This window comes from Anopheles gambiae, chromosome 2 (genome assembly GCF_943734735.2).
Source record: "Anopheles gambiae chromosome 2, idAnoGambNW_F1_1, whole genome shotgun sequence".
Classification (NCBI taxonomy): Eukaryota; Metazoa; Arthropoda; class Insecta; order Diptera; family Culicidae; genus Anopheles; species Anopheles gambiae.
In genome coordinates this window covers 83,615,155-83,642,722 of record NC_064601.1, presented here as the reverse complement: position 1 = coordinate 83,642,722, position 27,568 = coordinate 83,615,155, and the positions used below count along the sequence as shown (strand labels likewise).

The 27,568-nt window shown below is 42.5% G+C and overlaps 1 protein-coding gene across 1 annotated transcript; it reads left to right on the top strand.

Moving 5' to 3' along the window:
• Window positions 1-374: 374 nt before the first annotated feature.
• On the top strand, window positions 375-27,390 carry LOC1276072 (uncharacterized). The gene is made up of 4 exons (XM_061645055.1): window positions 375-1,585; window positions 18,573-18,954; window positions 25,317-25,485; window positions 26,516-27,390. The coding sequence occupies exons 1-4, from the start codon at window positions 1,553-1,555 to the stop codon at window positions 26,703-26,705; spliced, it is 774 nt and encodes a 257-aa protein (XP_061501039.1). The 5' UTR covers window positions 375-1,552; the 3' UTR covers window positions 26,706-27,390.
• Window positions 27,391-27,568: the final 178 nt, after the last annotated feature.

The following is a 27,568-nucleotide window of genomic DNA, read 5'->3' as shown; positions in this document are numbered from 1 at the left end:
AATTTAAATTGAAAATGCAATCAAAATTCTTCAAAACTGTTGCAGAAACTCTTCGTCCCACAGTTGGATCAGTTAGTGCGCCTTATCTGACGATTATGTCGACGGTCGACATTGCAGTTTGGGACAGAATGAACGCAAGTGTTCATGCGAGACCATCTTCGGCAGAATCGCGCATGATGAACTTTCTTCATCGACGATGATAGGAAATGCGGTGGGAGAGGATTACATTCAACCGCAGCGTGAAGAGCGCAATTCATCATCAATCCTCCCAAGCGAGAGCCTTCTTGAGCAGCACACCCCTGCATAGCACCCCACTGCATGGTTCATTTAATCGCCCGATTCATCCCGCTCGTCAAGTTCGCGTTCGTCGCTTTAACCATCGTTCAATTCTTTCCCGACGGTCGTCTCGTGCAGACGGCTTTTGCTCAAGACTTGTACCGTCCCGTCTCCGGAAACACCTCACCGTGCTCAGGTAGAATCGTCCGCAGTGAATCGACAGCTTGTGTGCACCTTGCACTCTCGTTATACCTGTCGTCGCGTCCATCGGACAATCCCCTCTACGCAACACCAAATCGTTTGCTGCACCGGCCTTCTGGAACAGAAAACTGGTCGCATTCCTAGCACACAAACCTAGCGCGAGCCTCAGACACAAGCGAACCTGTACTGTTCTGCACGTTAAAACGGTTTGTTGAAGAAGCAACAGCAGTCGCGCACAGTTTTGGAAGTCCTTTCCCAACAAGGATTCTCTTTCCACAACGAAGCGATCTGTATCAATAGGTGTGAGAGAGTATGTGTTCGTGAGTGTGTTAGTATTTGTTACTGGTGCTACCTGTGTGTAAAACGATTCCGATCCGGATACCTTCGCCTGTATCCTCTCGGCCACCTGCTAATAGCAAAACACCCAGTGTGCCCGTTTCTAAGCAGTACCGTTTGGCAGCGTGAAAAAGTGAAATCACAGCAACCATTGGAAAACATTACGCGCCCCGATTTGCATCTGACCATCGCGGACTGTGCTGAATTCTTAAAACGCAACTCCTGCTTCCTTCCCGGTCCGAATAGGTAGTTGACCCGGCGTTGTTTGCTCTGGGCAGCGAGCAAAAAAAAAAGCCGAAGGCACCGAGTCTGTACGGCGAAGCATCTTGCTGCAGTACACCCCTTTCGAGAGAGAGAGAGAAGAGCTCCTTGGTGGCCGCTGGTGCGCGTGTTCCGAGTGTGTCTGTGTGTAAGTGCGTGTGTGTGTGTGCGCGTGTGCGGCAAACGGGTAGACGTGTGTGTATCCGTGTGCGTGTTTGCGCGCGAGCGAAGGAAAGATCAAGGCGCGCGGGCGCGCGAGAACGTTAACCTGCTCCGGCTTTAATTGGCCAATGTGTATTGCTGAAATTGTACGCAGAAACCACACCCGATCCACCAGCTCACCGCCTTCTTCGCCCAGCTCGCGCTAGTTTTCATCCGGCAGCTTCCGCAGACGCGTCTTAAAAGCGAGTAACAGCAGCAGCAGCAGCAGCAGCAGCATCAACAGGTCGGCATTAGCAACAGCAGCAACAACACCACGATGGAACAGCGGTGGATTTGCTATTTGGCACAAGTAAGTACGGAAGAGCAGTAGCAGCAGCAGCAGCATGGCGATAAGCGCGGACCACATGGTCTGCGGGTGAGGGTTAATTTGTTTCATCTGCCCCACCATCCACACCCATCTCCCGCGTTCGGTCCACTGCCGGTGAAGAATGTTGCTTCCAGCCTGCTTCTCTCCATGACACACGCACATACGCCCGGTTCATGTTTGGGAACGTTTTTTGCTGTTGAAGTTGTTACTGTTGATGGTATTTCCGTTGCACTCACAGCATCATTTACTTTTTGGAAGCTTTTTGAAGGAGTTGGTGTGCGAGCGAATGGGATCACTGTCGAGTGATGAAAAAACATAGCAGCTGGAAAGCATAGCGAACACGATGTTGGTAGAGGTCTGGTCTGGTCATGGTTGGGGTTTCATGCGATCGGCCAACTTTGACGGGCGTGCAAGCACAACGAAACTTTCTCATTTGTTCAACTCATTTTTGGATTTCTCTGTTTACAAAATTATGTTAGTTCTTGCTTTTAAATGCGTTAATTCAATTTAAAAAATATTTCTCCTTCATTAATATCCTCTGATCCAGCATAGATCGCCTTACTAGCAGGATCTTACTGTTGGTTACCCAGCTGGTATAATAAGATCTTCGCAGGTTTCAATAATGGATCTTTTAGAAGCGATTTCAATTTCCTCATTTGCAAATTGAAGTGCTTCTTACGGGGTTTTCCAAGTCACTTTCGAACGTGCACATCATTATTCACCACCTCCAAGATGTTTTTCAACAGCTGTCAAATTGCGTATTTGCATCGAAATAAAATTTCAGTCCTCACACATGATTTGCAACACACCACAAAGAACTGCCAAACTCAATCCAGCTTGAGAAGTGTTGAAAATAATGTGTAAGAACTGAAACAGCTGTTGAAAAACATCTGCCAAGCAATGAAAAATGTTGTAGATATTGGAATTTTGACTCGGAAAAGCCTGTAAGTTCTAATTGGTACTAATCATCCCGATCATTTATCCCCGAAGTACTGATCATTTCAATGTAACCTTTGCACGCAACTATAGAAATTGTGTATCTGCTTGGTAAGGGGATCATCCCAGTTAATCATCGATATTATATTGCTGTAGTTTCAAGTCGTTATGTTTGATATTTAAACATTGCTTTACAACTTAGTCTGTTCAACGATAAATATCTGATCCCAGAAAATTTAACATATTTTTTAATCATTTGACCTTTTCAAGACTCTCTTTAAAATGATTTACAGTAATAGAAACATACAAATATTGAAATCCTCGCATTGTGGCATCATTTATCTTAAACTTATCCCAATATCTTGAGATGAGATAGTGGTATGGTTTAATACATAAATGATAAGTGTTAAAAATATAGCTGTATTCAGTTCTGGTTTTGTCCAGAGGATCGAATAATATCAATTGAACTAAAAGGCGGATCGTAACAATAGAGCTTGAGGTATCTATAAAAAAAATCATTGGAACTAAACAACTCGCATTCGTTTTGCTTTAATGAAGGAATTATCTTCGAAAGCAGCATTTTTTTTCTTTTACCACCCTTCATTACCAAAAAAATAAATAAAAAATAACATTTGTGGAAAAAGTTCCGATGTAGATCGTTATATTTGCCCATTTATGCTTGTTCCGTATGGTTGTGCAGCTTCATGGTTAAACATCACCGCTTAGTTTTAATGTCAATTAGCAACAAAAAGCAATGAATCATCAAAAGCTTGCATTTCTATGGTATGTTGAAGATGTTGCCTGTGTGAAACTTTGTGGAATGGAAGCAAAAAACCCCCGCATTGCGTTCCACCTATAGACATATAAAGCAAAAATGAGCGAAAATGCAGTACCATCCAGCAGCTAGCAGGAAGCAGGTACGATGATTCAACAGGCGATTCATGACGTTCAACCAACGACGACGATGCCTCTGAGTGTGTCTTACCAGTTCGGAAGCTTTCTCCTTCACCGCGAGAGCTTGACCGCACTGGCGAGTGGTCATAATGGTGTTGTCCGGATCAACTCCGGCAAACATGTTGGTTTTTTGAGTAGGGAAAACCGAGCCGAAAACTCGAGTTTGAATTTTCACCACTTCAGGCCACCGGGGGCGGACTCGCCAGCTTCCCAACGCGCAAGGGCAATGAAACCAAACGACGAGAGTACTTGGTGATTTTAAAAAGTAGAAACGTACGAATTTCGCCCATCAAACAATGGAGGTAAGCCTCGTCTCATCGGCTCTTGACGAAGTGAGTTTGAATTGTTAAAACTGAAAGTAGCTGGTTGGTGCAGGGAAAGAATGATGATGTAAGGAAATTGGGCGCCCAAATTGCTGAGCATCATTCCTTTTGTTTTAAAGATAAATATTTTTATACAATTCTTGACTGAAACGCGTCTCATTGTACAACTTTGGAAACGAAATCATACTGGTGGGTGACTGTAATTTCCAAACTTCTTCCCCTCCCACTCAGTCAGGGGACTGGTACATACTACTTTCTCCCGATTTTGGTTACAGCAAACCCCATAATTTCATAAACCATTACATTCCATTGTTCCTGCAGAGAAATGATTAACCATTTTAATGGTTGATTTGCTTTGCGCCAACCTTTCGACACAAACACATAAAGGGTTGGACCACAGCGACCCCCCAAAAAATATGACATTGTGCCCCATCTGACACACGCAACACGACGACGCTGCGCATTTGCTGGGCTGTGATTTGCATACAAAAAGCATCCCGTATCGTGCACCCAGTCCCTTGGCTCACCCCTTAACATACAGCACAGAGGAGATAGGGCTGGAAAGTTGCTCGTTACATTCTTCTGTCGTGGCGTGGATCAACACCGCAGCACCAACTTTATGGTGAATTGTTGTACCACGGAGCAGGGCAAACAACAGAACGGCAATTGTTCTTCGGGAAAGGGTTTGCTGCAATCGCGGATGCGCTCCAAACCATTGCGTCTTGTGCGTCCATTCATGTCTTAAACGCAGCAAGCGGCTGGAAACGAATGGTGAAGGTAGTTTTCGTCGGTATCTGCGGTTCGTCGACAAACTGGTATCTTGCCGCGCTGAGGTGTCTGTGCGCGCTGTGACACCGTTCAAGTTCAAGATCGCGTTCCGCGCGAGACATTGCCAACTGGTCCGCGCAAGTTTGTTTGTAGCTTGGAGCAGAATCGATTACATCGATTCCAGTATGATCGATGCCGTAGAAATTACGCTAGCTTTGGTCCGAATGTTTTTTTTAATGATTTCCAGGACTTTTGTATGTGCGTACAGATAACTTTAAATATTGAATCGATTTAATGTAGTTGTAAAATAGACTTTGTTGTAACATTTGTCAAAAATAAATGACCTTCTGTTAATAGCTATGATGTAAACTGTTGTGCTGTTGAGACACTTTTTGCATTGCTTTTAAGTACACTGACAGCCTTCGAAAAGTGCACTAGATGTGCACAGAACGGTACGATTCTTGTTGCAGCCGAGCATGCTTACCATTCCTTCACGCAAACCCAAATCAAACCGACGACCACTTTAGTTGCGTGCTCTGGACTTTTTAAGATAGCAAAGGGAAAGGGATAATAGCGGCTAATAATGAGAAAATTCACATAAAATCCCATCAATGCCGAGCCCGGAACATAACAACGACGACGTTGACAGCCAACGACGTTCTGCAGCTTCTACTGGGGCCTTTTGTAAGTGTGTGAGTGTGTGTGTGTTGATGGTACCAAATCCACAGCCCGGCCCAAAGCTACAATTGCCAGGAGCAGTCAGTGGTTTCGTCCCCATTTCGTTGTGTTAAAAAAAGCAACAGCAACGATGGTTAGCTATTTCATTTTCGATCCTTTTTTTGTCGGTGTATTTTCTCCACTTGCTTCTCAAGCATATCCGCCGTCAGAGTTCGGCGTTCTTGACGATTCGTTACGAGTTGTAAGTGAAAAAATAAAGAATAGTCCCGGGAGGCGCAAGAAACCGGCATTAAAAGGTTAATGTGGCGGAAAGCGAAACGATACGCAACCAGGAAAGACAAGGAAAAAGAACCCACAGCACACGGTTTGCTCACTTGGCACCCCACCCCCGGTCGCGCGGTGTGTGGGTTGTGGTTTTGCGGTTTAGCCGGTTCCTTCTTGAGGATGATTTTACGTTTCCGTTTTATGTTTTATTGAATCACTGTCCCTAGCGTTAGTTAAAGTGTTCTTTGTGCTGCTTTATTTCTTCTTAAAGGATAGTCTTTCTTAACGTTTTATAATCTCCCCAACACAACCTTTTATTTTTATAATAATATGATTTATAAATAAATGCAACATAAGCATTGTCGTTCAAATTGACCAGCTATTAAACCTAATATGGGACACATTTGTCATCCTGGAACACTTTCATTCGCATTGCAATGTACCCGGTGTGTATGTCTGTGTATGTGACATACTGCAGCAGGACCGATCCGGGTCGGAGCTTCACACAATTCACTTCACGACTGCAGCAGCAGCACGACCGACTCCGAAGCACATGACACCCGGTTAGCAAGTAGGCCATCCAGCGTTGCCAGCGCCGAAACCCTGTTTTGGACGGGGCGTTCACTTTCGCAAAACAACGGCCAAACGGGTGGTGGAGGTGGTGTTCCACTCCTTCCCGATATGGATACGTGGTATCGGTTTACCATTTCACCCATGGCATGGACAACAAAAGAAAGCCAAAATATGCACGGCCAAGCGAACGGATGCGACGCGGGCGCCTCCCGTACGATCGGTGGAATTGGCACGCTTTAAACATTTATAATCGATTGGCTACGGCAGCCAGGGTGGGCCCTGGGCGAGCGATGAGATACCCAATGGGCCAATGCCATTTTGCTTTCGATTGACCGGAGCTGCGCAGGAATGGGGAAAGCTTTCTTGGTTGGGTTCTTGTGTTCCCGTGCTAAATTGAATTGGGACAAGGGCAAACAGAATGTGAAAAAGGGAGCATCGGTGGGAGGTGGTGAGAGAACGAAAGTAAAACTTTATTAGCCACACTTCACACAAATCGACACCTTGGGCATGGGAAGAATTATGACGCATCAATGAGGTGCGTGGCAGGTTGTGAAAACTGTAGCATAAATGAATTAGTTAAAATTAATTACTAATTTGCATGATCAAGAAAACTCCGCTTCGAGCTCTCTTTGCATTGCATTCGCTAATCTCGTCCAGTTGTGGCTTTCACAGGTGGACTGTGGTAATTTGTAAGATATTCAATGAAGTTATTACTCCATCATCGTCATTCAAAATAGATAATGCAATTTTGAAAATGAAACTAAAAATGAAACCGCCCTTTGAACCTTACCACATTGATCATGAATAAAACAAATGAATTACCATTAAATGACCCTCATTTGTGGCCTAGCATAGTGTGGGCTTCAGCTTGAACCTGTTTTGCAACTGCCAAACCCATTCACAATGGTGATCGCCCGAAATGAAGTGATACTGTTTTGCTATTGCCTTCATTATACGGTCATTTACCGCACGGTTTGGACGGGCCAACTTTCTACACACACAAGACGCGCGCCTGAATGAAATGGTTCCCCGCGTTTTGTAGCACAGCCCCACAATGCATGGCCACCTGATCCAGTCATGTCAGGGGTGCGCATTTAACCCTAAAAGATCACTTTGTTTTCTCAATCCTTCAATCGTCCGGCTTTGGGTGCTATGTGCGCGCGCTTAATCTGCGCAAAATGCTACTACCGTCCGAGGCGAGCGTCCGGATCGTTCGTTTCGATCGTTTGCTGCTAGGTGAAATGCTGCAAACGGGGAAGCAGGAGGAATCGTGGAAAGGTAGCACCAGTCCATAAAGACGTAAAACAATTCCACTCCCAGTTGATGCATCAACTCTCACCTCGGTCGGGCGAACTTCGACACAGCGACACACAGCGAGGAAGGAGATGGGAAGGCTTCGACACAAGCCACCAAGGCTGAACATTGGCCACGGTCAAGTTCAGGCAGCTCTACTCGGGGTGGGAACTGAGGCCGGCGCGTTGAAGCGAGAGAGAGCGTGCTCGCTCACCAACCATCATGTGCCATCGTAAGTTTCAAGGTTGCGAATCGAAACGAAACCAATAAAAAAAAGAAGCCAGCGCGGTGAGTTGAAAACACAACATGATGAGAAATCATGCCACCTGCAAAAACAAAATAAAAAGATTGACAACACGATAAGAGCGAACACGCTCGCCGACAGATTGATATGGATGAGAAGTATCAGTTCGGGCAGCCTATATGTATTCACCTTGCTTTACGAAAAGATTGATTTATTTTTCGGCACACTGGGTTCGTCGCTGCCACCGTCGCGCAAGTCTTTCGTGTACCGTGCGCGTGTCGGAATTCATCTAACCAGCGCTTGCCAGCGTTTCGCCTGTTTGGGGCCGCTTAATATGCTGCTTTTCGGAACGAACGCGCAACACAGACACGCATGTAATTGCATAAAACCTGTGATGTGCTGAGGGAGTTTCGGTCGGTTCGGTTCGTCAACTGTTTTATGTTGTATAGCTGACGACGAGCTGGCGAAAATGAGTGAAGTAAAGTAAATAATTAGCACCGGGAGCTGGTGGAATTTGGGTCACACTGGGATTGGGTGGCAGAATAGGTGTGTGTGTGTGTTTTTTTTTATCTTTACTTCTACGCTTCCATCTCAGCCACACACACTAGCGAATCACCTGTTTGGACACCAAATAATCTATTGTGCCGCATGATCGGTTGGTTCGCGAGATAGTAGCGCGCCGGTCTTAGTATACCGTTATCTAAATTGCTTTACCGTCGTATTTTGTCACGTTTCTGTAGAATTTGATTTGGTCATTTTTTTTTTTTTTTGGGAGGAGTTCCAGTTTTGAAGTGATTTTAATTTAATGTGGCGTGTTTTGTGATGTTTTTTTTTTCTTCTAACGAATTTGAAACCGATCTTCAGATTAGACTTTCTCGTTGCCATTCACAGTGGCACATTGATTTTTAGCTTACCGTTAAGGAGTGGCAGTCTCATTTTTTTTAAGAAAACAGATTCGAAATGGATCATTTGCTTTACGATACATAAATTGATTAATGGCGACCCTTGTTTCTTTGGCATTTTATCATGTCTTAAGTTTGTGACATGAATGCATAAGTACCTCCTTGGTGAGAAGGAACAAGGAAAGTACGATCGGAGTTTTCCTACACATTTTGGTGCCTATAATTCAGTTTAAATATTAATTAGCTAAGTTCACTCTTTTCCTTACTGTAATGTTTTAATTTTACTGTTTTAATGATTTAATTTGTTGTTAAGGCGTCTAAAAAGAAGGAAACACGCTTAGCCCTCTTAGGACTCTGAAACCGAAGCCTCCCAATGGATTTACCATAGAAAACAGCCAACACGGCACCCTCGGGACGGTACCGTTAAACTTATCTCTCCTCTCTTGCAGCGCGCAATGGGCCGTACAGTGTCCGGCTGGCACCGACCGGCAGAACCGGGAGAACGCGTACGATACTGGTTTTTCTTTGCGTCCGGTTGCTGTTGCTGCCGAAGCGCGAAGCAAAACACTTAACAGTGGCAAAATAAATGTGTTCATTTGCAAGCGCAATTTACACGCTTTGCAGTACGCCGGTGTATTTTCCTTTTTCCTGCTATTCCTCCGCCCCATAAATGTGGACAAATTTCGTACAACCGGATCTCAAGAATGACCTCCTTTATCTCAGCAACTTAGTTTCTCTTCGCACTAGAACAGAGCAGTCTTTTGATACCGAACTGTGCTGCTGGCTGCTCGAAGATGTCAACGGCAGTGCGTCAACACCAACGGCGTGCTCCGCGCATTTGTTGGACAAATTGTGTGACTCTCGACCAGCAGCATCCATTCTAGCGCGTGAAAGCAACCGGCCAGCAGCCTGCACAACAGATCCGGATTTAATATGCTGCGGAGTGATAGAGTGGTGATTTTGTCACTGACCCAAATATCGGAGCCGAGATATTTTCATCCCGCGCGCGCGCGCGCCCGCGCCATTCATTCTTGCTCGCGTTGCTGTTGTTGCTTTTCCCGCTACTCCCACCTTCCACCAACCGTACGCAACCTTCCAGGGGTGGCGTGTGGGTTTGGAAAGTTTTACGACATCCACGCGGTTAAACCCTTTTTGGAGAGCGAGACAGTAAGATATGAACCAAGAGAACGGAGACGGAGACGGAGTTGAAACACACACAAAAAAAAAAATCTAAAGCTTCCAAAGATGGGAAGGAGGAACCGTAAGAAAATGGGTCAAGCCATGACATGCGCCCGTCTGTGTGTGTGTGCGTTTTCCTCGCCTGTGCGCAGCCTCACCCCGAAGAATGAAACATATGGACGTAGAAATGAAAGCCACCGCTGTGCTGACGCTGCTATATGCAGGTCGGCCGGAGACTTCTAGAGTGAGATAAGCTCCATATGGATCCCCCCGTGGCGTTACGATTGTGTTAGAAAAGGCGTGATTGGACGGCGAGATCCAGATGGTTGGCTAAGATCATTTACCCGGCTTAGAGGAAGTGGAACAAAAGAACGGTTCATCTTCATTAGCATAGCCTATAGTGGGGGGGATCGTGGAAAGGATCGTTTTACAGGTGCGTCATAATCATAAACCAGTATCCCAGCAGCGCTGACCCAATTCTGGTAGGCGTGAGCAATAATTAGATCACGGTTCTGGCGTGGCGCTTCGATTCGAGTAATTGATTTGAAAAGGGATGAAAGGGGATTATGAAATATCTTTGAACTTGCCTGTTGGGGAGTTTTCAAGCTTATGTGTATGGTGAAACCAATGGATGCAATTGAAATTAGTTCTACTATAAGCTATTGTTTTGGAGTAACCAATAGCAAAAACCTAATATAGTTTCAAGAATTTCTTGAAAACAGCGAATTATAAATGACAGACAAGTTAATCTATGTATATGCATCAAAAAGATTAATTTCGCAAACTGGTTAGCATTTTAGAATTTTGTAGAATGGCTTTGGTGTTTATAGACTTTTTCTTTAAATATGTTTTTTTTTAATATGACCGTGTATTACTGGAATTTAACCATTCTTTATGAGTTGTTAGTTGCCATTAGTATTAAATCACGTTAGGTTATTATTTGTCGTTTAAGTTTGAAGAAGATGGATTTACATTTGCTACCTCTATATCTCTTTCTATCGGTTAATGTGGTGTGTAGTCGTCAACCTTTCAACACAGTTATTATCTCCAAACATCTTCCGGAAACGTATTGTTTAAAAAATGCTTTATGAAGAGTTTTTTTTTTAAAGAGTCCACTTAATGACGTAACCGAGTAGCTGGAACCATTAATATAAGAAAGAATAATTCTAGAGGCAGTACTTTTACCCAGTGTTAAATATATGTTCTGGGTATTTTTTAATTCCAGCAATATACCCTATTAATATTACATTACTGACCGGCTACAAGTGTTTTAATTGCATATTAAATTAATTTATAATGTTATGTGTAAAAGTATTGATTTTTAAGTATTGATGCACATTTTAGTAAATATATTGATTTTTTTTTTAACTATAATACTGACATTTGAAGGTTACCTCGAAATTTATATCTGATTGAAAAAATCAACATAAATATTAAATTAAATTTCAAATGTTTTACTATTGTTCTTAATATGTAGTAAAACTGAATCTTTTTTTCCAAAAATTAATATCTAGGCCGTATTTCCTTTTCCAATTTCAAAACTAAAGCTACACGGCCTGACTTTTTGTTAAACTCAATGTAAATGTGTTTTCAATTGCTAGCAAATACTAAATTTAAATATAGCTTTAGTCTAGATTTTTCCATTTTTTTGTTTCTTAAATATAGAGAATATTAAATTCTTCTCATCAAATGTCTCTTTTAATTTAATCTTTGTATTTGATCTCTTTTAATCTTTGTATTTGATGCGATATCACCGATATGTATAGTAAAATGTTATGAAGATTAGCAGTGGTGATATCGCATCAAATGCAAATATTGGAACTAATTAGAAGAGACATTTGATGAGCAGAATCACATCACATCACAGCCCTTGGTGATTTCACAAATATAATTTTCTGTTAGACCTAAAAATACAGTTAAATGTGTTTAGTAAACAATAATCCTACTCTCACAATAACCGATAACGATTTACTATTTACATTATCCCTAATTGCTCATTATACGCTTGTTGGGCTCCATAATCGTTCCTTTTTCAATATTTAATTGAAAACAAAAGCAACCAAAAACCCCATACAATAACCTCCCTCATGCGAATAACCAGCCCAAAACCAATCAACCCGTTTGTGTTTATCAAATGAAGCAATCAACCCGAAGGAAAGCAAAAGGGCCAAACGTTGTTCGGCGGATATTAATTTCCCTTTCAGCAGCTGCATGTGGCGCTGCCGGCCGTGCAAATTGCATGTGGTGAAACGTAATAGGGACCCTGTGTGCGGGGAGACGTGTGGAAAAGCAACTGAAAAAACCCTTGTTTTCTCTTTCAATGGGCAGATTCCACCCGCGGCGGCTACACTCGATCTTTTGCCAACTCGCTTGGGCCTTTCCCAATTTCCCATCGATCGGTGTCAACTTTCTTTCCTATCATTACCGGGCGCAAAGGGATGCCGTGTCGATGTCGAAAGTTTTTGTGACGGTTGGGAGAAGGGGAAAGGGTGGTTGCAAACCGTTCCTTTTGTTTGCGGAAGCCGGCGGCTATAGAATCAACCGTGCGCGCCACACCGAGATCCTCCCGTGCGCACATTTGCATACACCTCTCCCGTACCACATACAGTCGGAATGCAACGGTGTGCAACCGCGGGAGGATTCTCGCCATACGGTGCAGACGTTTTCCCGATCGGCACTGCCACAGCAATACACACACTTGCCCGAACAATCAGCCGCGAGGTTAATCTTGTGATTGTTTCTTATGATTTTGTTGTACTCGCCAGCAAACAGCTTAATGGTCACCCTCGGCTGCCGCAGGCAATCACGGGAAGCGAACGAGGGTGGGGAAATCGAGGTCATGCTCGATCGTGCCAAGAGGCTGCGGCAACATTTTCCACCCAATCACATGCAGGGTGCGAGAAAACGGTATGTGTGTGTGTGTGTGTGTTTGTGTGTCTTCCGACGGTGTGTATGGGCTGCAGAATTTCCATTGAAATTGAAAACCATCATCGCTTGGATAAAGGAATCAACAGATGAACGTGTTGTAGACACTCAGTTTGTATACTCTTCTCCCCTCCTCACCTCTCGAAAGACGATCCTCGTACACTTCCCGAACGCCCCGTTGCTCGGTGAAACACGGCCGGGAAGAGAAAATCGATCGAGTACGAGATGCAACCTGGTGTTTCGATGCTACCAGTTTTGCTGCCACCAGGGAGAGTTTTGCTTGCCTTCCGGCCCGCCTCCCATCTCATCCCTGGGGCAGCAAGCACTTGCCAATACAATTCCTATTGTGCTGTTTGGGAACGCGAGCAGAGGATGCACGCGGATTGGTGACATACCGTAGCCCGATGCCATATGGCAAGTGTGGGGCACTGGCGTCGAGTCGTGCTGGGAATTGGAACACGATGTTTAGCCAGGCACACACCACACGCCACGCCATATGCTGATGGCGGGGGGAGGGATACAGGAGCGAAAGGTGCTAGGGCAAAATACCGAAACCATTACCGATAGGTGATTGTGGGGAAACGTTTTCTCCCAGCCAGATTATGTTGCTAGAGGGCAAAGCTGGGTGCTAAAGAAATGACAAGAAAAAAGATGGTTAGCGAAGGAGTTGTTGAATCTTTCGAAGCTCAACCGTTTGCCAAATGGCTTGTCTTAAAGTTATATTGATTTTTGCAAGGTATGATAGTGTTGTACTGAAAAAGCAATATTTCTTAAGCTCCTACGTAGTTTATAAGCCATCAAAATGTTATGTTTAAGACCTTATGATTAGAATTAAACTTGACCGTTGTCTGGAAAGCCCCATACGTAGGACTTATTATCCTGCTATGTAAGTCAATAAGTAATAAATGGTAAATCCCAGGTAAATCAATAAGTTACTGAAAGCCAAGCCTACTAGTAGTGGTACTCCAGGCAGGCCTTGACCGACCACGGTTGTTGTGCCATAGAAGAAGAAGAAGTTGTTTGGAAAGATGATCCTGGAGCGAACTGTCGATGATAATTTCCACATAGGATGATTCAACAGCCTTATAAATATTTTTTTGTATACAAAATAAATATAAAGCGCCTAGCAGCACTTTAATTGTTTATCTGACAATGAGGCCCTTTCCGTTTTAAGTTCGTAGGCTGAAATTTCTGACCTGTCAGCTGTTTGCATTCTGTCGCAGTTTTCGAGCAGCTATCTAAGTGGGTACGATATACAGGTGGGCTTATCCCAAGGTGTATGAATTTAGAAGGTTGATTTTTATCGCTTTGGTTTCTATATGAAGATTTTAAAACTGTTTTCTGTATTCCTCAAGCTTCCAGAAAGCTTGTTTGAGCAAAAGATTTCACCCGTCCTGTCAAAAAATGATGTTCAAATTTGGTTAGAAAAACATGCTATGAGACCACCTGGACTTCTTACACTTTGATTCTAGATTCCATCACCTGATCTCTTCAATGCACATTGGGATAAATGTATGCCTTGCTTTGCCATTTTTTCGAGCAGGTACTCGAATCTAATTCTAGCTTTGAGGCTAGAATAATCTAGACTGAAAATTGCAGGCTAGTTTTTTGTGTGGTTTTGTATGGAGTGTTTACATGATTTCAGCCTCCAACTGTCAAACTCCATACAAAAAAAAAACAGACTAGAATCGTGAAGGGCCCCAATGGCAGTATCGAGTTAGAATTTCTTACATTAGTTATGAATGATGTTTCAGCAGCAGTTTAATATAAACTTAGTTACAAAAATCATACGTAAATCAATTCATTCGCTCGTTAGAATCAAGTCACTTACACACAGTTTATACATTAGTAATTTTACTGCGTGAACGATAATGTGGGTGTATTTCTATAATTGGATTTGACATAAATTATAATGCTGGCCTCGAATTGTGTAATGAATCATTCACGTGGTACACGTGGTACGTGGTACATTCACGTTTCTAAATGAAGATTTTAAAACTGTTTTGTGTATTCCTCAAGCTTCCAGAAAGCTTGTTTGAGCAAAAGATTTCACATATTCCAAATATCTATAGTGAAATTTTGCAAGTATTCTCTGGATATTTGCAATCATACAACGGAAGCTGCAATCAGATCAACACTTTTTAGATAATTTTACTGATTTATCAAGCTTCATCGAAACGCTAAGTCAGGAATTATTGCGTTTATATGGTATACATATGAATACCACACAACAACTACTCAAAATGGTGTTTGTAGCGTACCGCATCGGTATCAATCCGTTCGATGATGGTGGTTAGATTAATTAAAAGCAATCAAGATGTCGAAAAGACTTTGCAAATCACATTTACAACAGCTTTTTTTATTTATAACAAAGAACATTACAACATGTCGCTATCATAACTTAATATGCATAATGTAAAGTTCTAATAAATAGCATGTATATTGTACTGTTGTTGAAATCGAATAGGGAAGGAAAATAGATAAATGTTCAAAAAAAGAGGCCATTATTCAGTGTATGTGACACTTACCGCAGATGCTATCTGATCTCCTACAGCATCCTATAGAACATCAAACGATAACACTGCTGATGAAAACACTAAATCATTTACCAATGTTGGCAAACCCCTCGCAAAACCGAAAATATGAGCCCCATGTGTAATTTTAAAGCATTAATTCACAGCTGAAATAATGAATGATAGAAAAGTTGTTTAAAATTATCACAATCAAAAAAGTTTATTATCGCATGCAGTATCATACCAGAAAGTAAAAGATCAAAAAAACATACACGTGATGAATACAGCATTAAAGGGCCTGTGATCGTGCGGCAACGATCTCGAAGCAAAAGCACTGTAAATGATCGTATTGCGTGCACGTTAGCGCTCGAATTTATAGTGGAAAATCTCACTCAACTCTTGCCCGCTGCCACTACGGGGGGCAAATGTAGTAGTTCCATTGCCCTCAAAACAAAATGCACTCTCGAACGTTAGTTATGACCGAGACAGTTTTATCGCCTAATTAAGGGCAATATGTTAGGGCAGCATAATGATCGTTTGTTGCCTGCACTTGAGCCGCTGTTGTGGATGAAGCAGTTAGTAAAGCCACGAGTACATGGGAATATACATGACTAAATAAAACTATTAAGTGCCGTAATGGAGAAATTAGTCTAACGAATGTGTCGTGAAAAATGAGTAACGATTGAACGATGATGTTTACTGCATTGGGGTGAGGTAGGCGCATACGATTAGTCTTTGTAGCAATTATTCACATTTTTTATTCACTTTTTGAAATATTTTGTTCTTGTTTCTTTAGATTATTTTTCCAATTCTACAGAAAATAACGCTATTATGATCATATTATTATATTATTGTATAAATAGTGTAGTGGTATGATGTAAAGAGCCATTACAAATCTTTAAATTAAACACCAAACATTAGGAAAGAAATATTGTCTTTTGTTAGTAAAAAATATGTTTAAAGTGCACAACAAACCCATTTAGAAAATAAAAAAAAATATTACAAAAACCAACTGTTTTAAGAAATAAACCACCGAGAAGAATAAAAATGTGCAGAAAAAATTGTAAGTGTAAGTGTAAAAGTGTAATAGGGTAACAATGTCAAAATGACAAAACAAATCGTAGCATAATTAATCAACAGTAGAAACGGCATCCCGAGTTTTCTTTGAACCCATTTTTAAGTTCCGACAACCTACTATTTATTTAGGATCTTTAAAGTCAATGTAGTTTGAAAAATCAAAACCCTTTTTATTGTATTTTTTGGCTTGGCAATCCACCAGTTAGCACAGTTATTAAAAAGCTAGTCAATGTTTTAGGCAAACTAAGTTCAAATTTTCCCTAAAATAAAGCAACAGTTCCCAAGGCATCTGCGCAACTCGAATATCCCGGTTTGTCTAGTTTTACGTTTTTCAGCCAAAACATAAGTACTTAAAGAGTATTTTTATTAAATATATTACTTTGCAATTTATTTAATACGATACGTGCAGAACATTTTTATATTTCTGATTTAAAAGTGCCATAAATTTTTTCTCAAAAAAACAAATAATTTTACATTTGACAAATTAAGAAAACCTCCTCTCTGAATCCGCGTAAGTCAAGATGTGCGTAACTCGGGAACAAACTGTAATTGTTTTGCTCTAAAATATGTGTGAGGTATTAAACAACATAATTTGAATTTGAACATTATATTTTGCTGTTTTCGTAAAATATTCCAATCGTTCCATTCATTCACGCCTTTTCCGTAATAAAACTCACACACACACACAAAAAGCTGGCAGTTCCGTTCATTATCCGCTCCCGCCACAACTGTACCGCACTGAAATGGACCAACAAAAGGTGGGAAGATGTACTGTTATCTGAAATAATGAACTGATTAATGATAGCTGCTTCATTATCCAACCTCCACCGAAATAGTTGTAATGATACGCGATCCCCGGGGCAGGTGTGAAGAGTTTTGCATTTTGCATCCATCCCACTACCCAGGTCCCATCCATATCATGCTCACTACATTTAATGTGCGAAAGTCTGCTACCAAAATTGCGCGAAATTTCCTGCAAGAAGACCAGTTGTGCAAATTATTACGGCATTCTCTGCGGCGAGTAAAGAAGGGAAATGGAACTGCTCCAATCCCGTACTGATGGAAAAGATAAAGCAACACATTATCAAACAGAACAATAGGGGAGGCAAATTAGTGGGACGCAGCGCAACGATGATGATTCTTAACCTAATTTCTGCTTCCCCGAAATCAAACGGGTTCTCCGGCAACCACAACCCCTTCCTGTGGGGTGGGGAGGGAACATTCCAGGGAAGTTTCAGCTTCAGCTTGAAGATGTGTTTTGTACCAGCTTTGTCAAAAGCGATGATGATAGATGAAATAAAGCGGATAAGATACTCTCATCGTCATGTTCCATCAACAGGGCGGAAAAGGTGTTGAATTGGTTACTAATTTCCACCGTTTTTCCCTACCCAATTCCAGGCCCAGCCAAAGAGGGGGGGGGGGGGGGGGAGATTTCTGCCGCATTGTTTCGGTAATTGAGCAAAATGGTGCCCTCTTTCGGTGTGGCCGCTTCGAAAACAGGAGAATCGGTCACGTTCCTCACACACACACACACAGCATCAGCCGTGTGCAGCATCATCATTATAGGCCATGGTGGTGTAGCACACTGTTGACGCTATTGAGTAAGGGCTTTTCATGGTTGATTACCACCGGCTGGGACTCCCATACTGACCCAAATGATTCATCTTCGCAGCAGCACGGCGAATGGAATGGATTGGGGCTGTTGTGCGTAAAGGCTGCGAAGCGTGGTGCTGGCGCCCTTCATACACAACGGGGCGCCGGAAGTGGCCCCACAGCCCCAGCCAAGCCCGGTGGACATGGGGAAACATTTTTGCAGGGTTGTTGTTGAAGCCCCATGGTCCCATTTCCCAAGCATCATCACCATTGCATTGAGAGTTAGGAACTGGCGTGCAGCTGGGCGAAATATTAGGCCACATATTAGGCGCGTCTGAGCCACCGACTCTCAGCAAAACGTGCCAGCGAAACGGCTGTCTGGCACGCAGTTCCGGTTCGGTTTCGTTTAGAGGACTGGGGAAGTATTTTTATGTTTCGGGATGAATGCACTTCTCCGCCCGAGGGGTGGATTTGTTGGAGGGAAGGGGGCACCTAATATGGAGCTTAATTAACCACGTGTGAATTAGCGCATGTTACTGTGAGGGTGAGGCTCCCCCAATTTGTTAGCGTAATTTGCGTGAGTGCAACTGAAGGATTAATGGGGGAACCTTTTCCGAGGGTCTGTAAACTTTTTTTTTTGTAAAACGGGAACATCTTTCTTCACTGTGTGCATGTATAAGGGCTGTTCAGGCATTTGTTGTTATTAACCAACCATATTGCTTTTGCTTCTTTTTCCCTCGTTTACAGTTGATTACCCTCTTGTTGCTACCCGCGTACGGACCCCAGTTTGCCTACAGCTCCACCTCCGCCCGGGCACACACGCTCTGGTCGGACGGACCGGCCGCCGCCGGAGCGAGCGTGGAGAAATGCTCCCCAAGTGGCAGCCTGAAGTATCTGTCCGGTGACGCGCTCACCGACAGCCCGAACTGTCTCGGGCCGAACAATGCACCGTACCCGGCCAGTTTGGTGGCGCGGACGTTTTCCAACTGGACGCCGGGCGGTTCGTCGCGTCGCGGCCGCATGAGCCAGCTGCCGACGCTGGACCCGAAGCTGACGCAGCGCGCCCTGCTGCAGGCGTACGGCGATGCGAACGAGGCGGCCACGCTCGAGAGTGCCCGAACGAGATACAGTAAGTAATCTGTTTTGTCCTAATCGATGTTATGAATCAACGAACATGCCAGAGCAATGCATTTTATTATGGATTATGACCTTAACATCGTAGGCAAGGTTGTTTTCTTTCAGAAAATTAGTAAAAATGTATTTTTTTATTTTTTAATTAAATGCCACTGTATCTTTAGGTGCATTCGAAGTGGGTTTTGTTTTTGCAATGCTATTTTTTACACCGTAGATTTTGTAATAATTGAGACATTCGATAACATTCTGGGCATTCGTGTGATTCTAGCTGGATCAAAAATTCCAGATAATTTGTAATGGTAATGGTGCTTTGCTAGTTCTGTAGATGATAAATATCAAAGCACCAATATTTGATTCCATGTAACATTCCATGGAATTAAAAAAATGATTGATAAACACAAATTTCGTTACTTCGTTCATTCTTATCATATAATTTTCAATCATTTGATACTTTCAGAGCATTTTAAATGTGTATATATGTTTTTTGCTTAATGAACGAATACAAATAATTAAACTATGGAAATATAACTAAATTTTACTAATCTGAACCTTAGTTTTTTATCAGACCTTAAAGATTTAAACATATTTATATATGTATAACTATTTTACATTCATCAATTGTCATTGAAATGTAATAAGAAATTGGTTTTTGGACTAATAGTCAATGAAATAAAAATGCCATTAAATATTTAAAAACATCTTCTATCTATGCTCAAAAATCTTATATTCGAATATTTTTGTAATGTATTTTTGTAATGTATAATACTGAAGGAATAGGATTACGTTCTTCTTATAATTGTCGCACAAGATGCAGCCTATACAGGTTTTTGAGACTTATTGAGTACAACGCTGCCGTATAGTCAATTCCTTGCTACGGGGAACCGGAAAATTCGAGGCATTAACTCACGACGGGCATGTTATTGAGTCGTTTGAGTTGACGATTGTATTATTGCGCTGCTCGGTTTGAATACCGATATCTAACAGCAATGAAAGGGATTATGCAGCACATAATTCAAGGTGATTCGCTAAACCCTGTCACTTGGCGCTATTTATAAAACTACGCGGTCGAAAACTGACGTCCAGTGTGAACAAAAACAAAACGAAACCTATAATTAAATAATAAAAATAAACCAAGATAAATTACAGCAAGAATCTGTATAAAAATAGCAATAGAGTAAATTAAGAGAAGATTTCGTGTTTTTCAAAGTACATGCAGTCCCAGAGATACACGGTACCTGTTATACGCTGATAAGGAGATAGGCGGTTTTCCAAATTTGGCAGTTACTTGAGCAAATTGTACTGATTTGATACATCGATTGTCAAATGCCAAATAATTTCCCTTTTGATCGAATGTTTAAAACCATTTCAAAAGGTTTCAAACTGTTAAATTCAGTCAGAATCATATCAAATAATTGATGAAGTGTCTAAAACCATCCCCAACTTGCAAAATTGCGCGAAAATTAGTGATATTTAGGTTGGAACTTTCGCAGAAATTCGAGATACCAGATCAACCGTGTATCTCGGGAACCGCTTGTATCTTGACATCGGCAATAGATAACCAAGTAGAACCGTTTAATTACAAGAAACTTTTTTTTATAATTAATAGAATATTTAATTATTCATTGTTATTTGATGCACTAACTTTAAGTTAGTTAAACTAAAGATCAATTGAATCTGATTTGTTTCTTTGAAGTATAAAATATCTTCATTATCTTAAAAATTATGAAGTTCCAGTTCATGTATCTATTTACAACTTTTGTGTGCCAGCTTGAAGAAATGCTTGACACTGAAACTAGAAAGCGAGGGACTTTTCGTTATTTAGAAAGACAAGATTAGCGTAGATAAGCCTAGTACGTGTTATAGGAGTCCTCGTTGAATCCATCTAATAGTTTTTTTAAAGCCATATTTAATCATGGCCACATATTCTGATTTATATTGGTTTTTTTATACATTACGCTAGGTTTTTTAATTTAGATTTCGATAAAATAAAAATAATTAACACGCTTTACATGATTATAATGTATTTCTGAAGCTTAACTTTAGGAGTCGATTACCTTCTCGATAAAAGATGCAACCATTTTAAGTGGAGTGCTGCTGTTTCGCCAAAAACTCGTACAAACGTAAACAATCCATTTTCCGTCCAATCTCGAAACGACTGCCTAAGTAGTGAAACTATGTTTTCGCTGGTTTCGATTCAAGTAGTTCGTTTCGCTCGGGGGAGGGCTCTTTTTCCACGTCCACTTGCGCTACACGTGGAAATGTAATCATTTGCCAAAAAACAATTCAATTTTCGAAAGGTACCGTGTATCATTCACGCGAGTGCTTCTCAGCTACGCACGGCAGCTAACACACTCATAGACCACATGGCGTGGAGCGCTGGAGGTTGTACGCATTTCCCGCTCGCCAGCCGTCTGCTGTCCACCGGGCCAATAAAATTGAAAGCAAAACACGTGAAGCAAAAACGGTGCCGAAGAAGGAACGATCGGTTCCACTTTTCCGACCGATTCCCCAGCGACTACCACCAACCGCGGTGCCATATCAGTAAATCGCGCCGCCACAACACTCCAAACAGGGAGGGACAGCGAAATGAATTTGGGGAAATGAGGCAGGGAAAGGAAAGGTATCGCTAACAGCCGGAAGCGCACAAATCCGTAACCCACACGCCCGCGTACTTCAAACACAAACGCGAGGCGAGAACTGGGCCGCACAAATGGCGAAAACACTTCACTTTCTTCCCGCCGCCGCCGACGCGCTCCACGAGGGAGGGGGTCTGGGAAAAAGCGAAACTAACGGACAATCGTTTTCACAGTTCTTGCCCCTAATCGATGTGTTTCCCTCCTTCTAGTGCCTTCGTGCGCACTGGCGCGCACGCTACCCTTTTGCGTAGAAACGGCCAACAACAGTGCACGAGTGCGGAGAGAGCGTCGAAAGTGTCAACAAGTTTCAGGTTCAGGGCCGGTCCGGAAATGGTTCCGCGGCGATGTGACACTGCGGTGCTGCTACGATTTTCGCTTTTTTCTGTTTTCGTCTACTCCACAAACGGGCCGACCTGAAAATGAGCTTTTTGTTTCTCTCGCGTGCTTCCTGGGAAGACGCTGACCCGGTCGTGACCGGTCGTGGGTTGTTGCAAAAATGGACCAAGTCACGAGATACGACGCTTTCGTACGCAGCAGAGATATGGTTTTGATTTTCTCAGCCACCTGGCTATGACATTGGCGCATGGGAGTATGTGGGAAAGGTTATCGTCGGCTTATTTTTGCCCATTGTGGGATAGCATGGGAAGGATGGATGGATTTTGATGGGAAGCAAACCACGCATGGCGCTAAAGGGGCTAAACCAGGCAAATACTGGACCACCTGGGCGACTCTAAAGACCGACAATTAGTAAAGATAAAATCGCATCGGAATGCTATGGGATATTACTCATTACATTCTCATTTTTAAATAATATTTTTGAAATGTGTTATCATGATGAGTTCCACCTATTACTTTGATAATTTAACAACTTATCAACTAATGAAAAATAATTTAACAACTAATATTATTTGTTTGGCTTTTATGTAAAAGCTTTTTTTAGGCCCTTCAGTCGGTCATTTGAAAGGTGTTGGCTAACGATCGTATTGGCAATTTGGATATGCGGGGATGAGTTGGCATCAAATGTTCAACTGCCCTAAAATAATTGCTAGTCCACCCTTGAATTTATAGCAGAATGCCCGGTGATGAAGGCCAGACTAGGTGAAATATACAGCGAAATGAACTATTTGACCGGTAAAGCTAAAGGGTTGAGGGGAGATGCAAAATCCGCTTTCGATATTCATGATCATCAGCCGTACGGTCATGTCTTGAGGACGTTTTTTGTCGAGTCATTCATCGTTAACCCACTCATCTGATGAAGTATTTTTGCAATGAATTGAAACGCACTCTGTGTAATTGATTTATGTGTGATATTTTCTAAAAAAACGCGTCTTTGATTAAATGTGCACAATAAGAGTAGGATTAGAGAACGTAGAGCGACAAAGCGGTTGATTAGAAAACGAACAGCTTGCTAATCATTCATGTTAGATCTGCAATTTATAGCATACACGTTCTTAGTAAGGTAAAAGTATGCATACAACGAAGAGTTTAATTGTATACATCTAAGACAAAAAATAATAATTAATAATAAGCCAAAATTGAAAATTTAAGTATAAAAATGAAATTCTAGTGGCCTTACGTATTTTTTTATTTGATTTTAATTCTCAATAAAAAAATTAGCTTGTATGTCTGAATGTTGTATGTCATTAATTGTTCAGAAAATGTTAAATGTTCAAGACGTTTAGTTGTGTGGTTATTCTATCCCAGTACAATTGTTGAGCGATGTTGTGTGTAATTAGGATCCACTTAAATTACACTTGAGCGTAAGCAATCATGGTCATCGGTCACAAAACATAAATTTGCACATTACATTATATTCGTGCTTTCGAGCTCGTTGTGTAAATTAAATGTCTATGTACCTTCCAACACTTTTGCCAAAGCCTTCACAAAATGGACAGCGTGAACATTCAATTACTGCTTCCGAGCACGGTAGTAAAAACTGGCCATCATTTTTTGCGTTGCCAAAGCAACCTGTTCTTAGCGAAAGAAAGTGTCAGATCATTTCACGCTTCATCAGGCAAAGCATCACGCGAAGAAACCTTCCCCCTTACGAACTCCCAGTTTGCTAAAGAATTGCGCTTCCTGCTGAAAGTTGCAACACACTGAGCACACTGAGCTTGCTTTTAGTACGAGTGTGTCGGTGTATTTTTGTACCACTTGTTTTGCTGGATGACACGGCTGGAAATTTGGAATGCATCAGTCCTGTCCAAGACCACCACCGCCATCAGCAGCATCTTTTCCAATCACCATCATCATCATCATTCGTACGTTCGCCAGAGTTGTCAGGTGTCGCGTCCGGGGCCACTTTACGCCGCACCGAAAACCGTTACACCGCGATATCCGAGCATTGCCCCGAAGTAACAGTAACTGAAGCCTTCCTCCCGTTTGGTTGGGCCCTCGGCCACAGATGCCAATGTTTGGGATGAAGGGGTGATTGCGGGCGGACTTGCCGGACGCTTTGAATGGGGCGCGTTTAATGCAACGATGGAAAGCGCACTCTGGAACGTGCTAGGATGCTAATGCGACAATATGCTAATGCTTAAAGAGGTTCGTCGGTTCCGTCTCGAGCAAGTCTAGAATGGTGTGCATAGTGCATGTTTCACAGCATAGGAGTATTATTAAGTTAAAACAAATACCATTAAAGGGTAAAAATCGTGTAAGAGTGATGTCATTTCTTTTGTAAGAAATTTTGACTGAAAAACATTTTCATAGTTTCTTACTTTAACTTAAAAAAGGAGTATCTCTTGTACGATGTTATTATCTTATTTTCAACCGTATTCAAGCATTGGCATACACCATTCCAAACAAACTTATATAAAGACTGTTTCAGATAAGACATAATATAAACAAAACACATTTTAGTTTCGTTCTATTCGTTCAACTCTGTCCTAAAACGGGTACGTTTCAAGCTCCAACCGTTTATGGGTAGCAATTTCAATGTCATCCATGCTCGTTAGCATTCCGATCGCAACGATTGCTCACCCCCTTTCCGTATCCTCTTTCATCAACTCATTTGAAGCACCCGAAAATAAATCTTAACAGAATGGCTCCACCCGGTCCAGTGTTTCTAGAACGTTTGTGCCAGGAAACATTCCAACTAGTGATGGGAAAAATGATGTTTTCGTCGAAATCGATTCTGGTTAGCTCCGATGTCTTCTGGAATCGATTCTGAATAGTAGGTACGGAATCAGTTCCCGGAATCGATTCCGAAATCGGCTCCGGAATTGGTTCAGGATTCTGCTCCGGAATCGAAATAGGTTCCGGAATCAGAATCGGCTCCGAAATCGGAGTTCGGAGGTTTCGTCATCTCCAGGCTTTTGGGTCCAATGATGCTACATATTGATAGCAGCAAAGAATCAAAATTTACTTGAACACGATCAATTCTCATAGAGATTCGTACTGACTTCGCTTCTGAAGCTTCTGATCTAAATTCAAGAACTAATTCCCATTCCGGAGCTAATTCCAATTCTGGAGTCATTTCTGATTCCGTTACCTGAACCAATTGCGTTTCCCAGGTCAATTCTGATTCTGGAACCGATTCTGATTGCGTAGCTGATTCCGATTCCGGAATCGGCTCCGAAATTGACTCCAAAAATGGAATCGGTATCGAGTAAGTCCGATTCCGAGCTCCCACCACTAATTACAACCCTTCCACTTGCAATTACATTCCTCTCCAAAATGCCGTTCAAAATCAAATCTAATTTTGTTTAATGTTTCTTCCCAGGTCGCTCGCTTGATAGCAGCCAGTGCCGGGATACGCCGTCGCGCCTTTGCAAGACCCGCTACAACACCACGGCACCGATGTACGGCGTCAGCTTAACTTCCGGCCAGCCGGTCACGATCGTGCAGAAGTTCCCCGATCTGCTCCAGCAGGTCGTCTTCGAGGTGTGCGAGTAAGTATCACGGTCCCTCCCGTATCACATCCGAGCAAACACAACTTCATGTGCGCAACATTACAATTTCTCCTTTTTCTTTCAACTGATCGACCATAAATCGGGCTCATTTTTTTAACCATTGCAATAAACATATCAATAAATAAAAGCTCTCCCAACAACACACCACTGCCCAAAGCGTTGCTATGCGACCATCGTTGTCCGCTGGAGTGCCACGTGATCGATCGAAAGCGCTCGCTTGCGCACGATTTTGATGATACGCGCGCGGTGACTTCCCCTTTTTTGCGCGCGCGCGACCATTACTTATGCAAACAGCGACGTGAGCCATTTTCCGCCTGTTTGAGCGCACAAACGAATTTAAAAGCAATGCGCTCTCCTCGCTTCTCCTACTGTGCGGTGCGGTTTTCTCGATTTATTTTTCGTTAGGCTTCTGCACGGTTTCTTATCGGGTTGCTACCAACAACGAGCGTTAAAAATCTTTGGTTTTTCTTTTTTCTCTGTTATTGGACTCCATGAGTCGTATTTTATTTTATTATTTTATTTTCCCCTGCTTTCGATCTTGACCGAACGAAATGTGTCCCAAAAGGAGACGCGTCAGTGCGAAAGTTTAAGACTTTTACTCGTCTCGCATTTTCTTTCACTTGCGTATGCGATTTTTTTTGTCTTTCGCTATCTCTCTCCAGTCGTTACTGTTTTATGTTTGTAGTGGCGTCTGGGTTGTGTGCGATACCTATTAACATATCGCTTCCGATGGAATTTAATCCGGCTCGGTCGGTCATGTTCGACCATTAGCCTTTAAACTTGACCGACATTTCTCTTTCTGGGCGAACGAGAACGGAGAAAGTTAGGTCTAGCATGTAGCTAACGCTTCGTTCCCCTGTGTGTGTGTGTGTGTGTGTGTGTGTGTGTGTGTGTGTGTCATTTCACTTGCCATCTTCGGGACGGTCTGGGTTGATTAATGTATACACACCAAAGGACTATTTAAAGTATGTAAATTAATGCTGCCAATTTGCTTATCGCTTCATTGCAGATCTTCCGAGTGTGACGTCGTGCGCGGTGAATGCACACAAACGTACGTACCGTACCTGTTCCTGGTGATCCCGCTCGGTCCGGTAACGCTCACCGGCCAGGACTACGTGCTGGTGGAGAGTGGCTGCGTGTGCAAACCGAAGTACGCCACCGACAAACCGAGGGAGGCGGGTGGTAACTTCATCCCTTAGGCCGACGAAGTTTATCCTCATGAGACGACACAAATGCATGTAAATGCATCCGATGGAGCTGGACCACGAACCAGAAATCAACAGCAACAACAACAACCACGAACACATTAGGCATTGGAATGAGGAACAATGTGATTGAGATCGAGAGATACAGAGAGAGAGAGAGAGAGTGAGAGATTAGGTTTGATCGTGCGAACTGGCTGTTGTCGACTCGACACATCCGCGAACGGTGGATGAACGTAAAATAGGCATTTTTTCTGATTTAAATTATTTGACACTTTGCTTTTCCACCTCTCTTTTTTATGTGAGGAACTATCCCCGTCCAGCAGGCTCTCCACGATTACTTTCGACGAATAATTAATGACACTAACGCGGGAAGTATAGCGTGAAAGGGAATGTTTTAGCGTACAAGTAGACGTGAGGGATGGGAAAACTAGTACGGTTCTATGTTGAGCTAATAGTCCCGCTAATCATCTTCGAGCAGCAGCGTCCGGTGGGGTTTAATTGTGAGGTATGTGTTAGTTTTTCTTTTACGACGACTATCATCAACTATTAGAGATAGGGGCAAGGCGCACGGCGAGTATGACGATAGGTGAGTGTAATACTCTCGCGTGCGTGTGCGAGGATGAATTAGGTATATTTTTTGTAAATACAAATAAATATTTCTCTACTCGATTTAACTAAAGCGCGCTGGCGGATGTAAACGTTGAATGTGATGACAGTATTTGGGTTTAATTATTTTTGTCGACTGTTGTGAATGATGCTGCTGCTGCATCATCATTTGGGAGTGTGGAAGATGGGACAGCTGGTGATGGCTTGATTGGTGCTGCTGTGAATGTTGCTGTTGCTACTACTGCACGGTA

Excerpts from the sequence above, each read along its gene's own strand:
- LOC1276072 (XM_061645055.1), top strand. The coding sequence starts at position 1,553 with ATGGAACAGCGGTGGATTTGCTATTTGGCACAA. Across the intron at positions 18,955-25,316 it reads GAGTGCCCGAACGAGATACA|GTCGCTCGCTTGATAGCAGC; the intron begins GTAAGTAATCTG and ends GTTTCTTCCCAG. Across the intron at positions 25,486-26,515 it reads GTCGTCTTCGAGGTGTGCGA|ATCTTCCGAGTGTGACGTCG; the intron begins GTAAGTATCACG and ends GCTTCATTGCAG.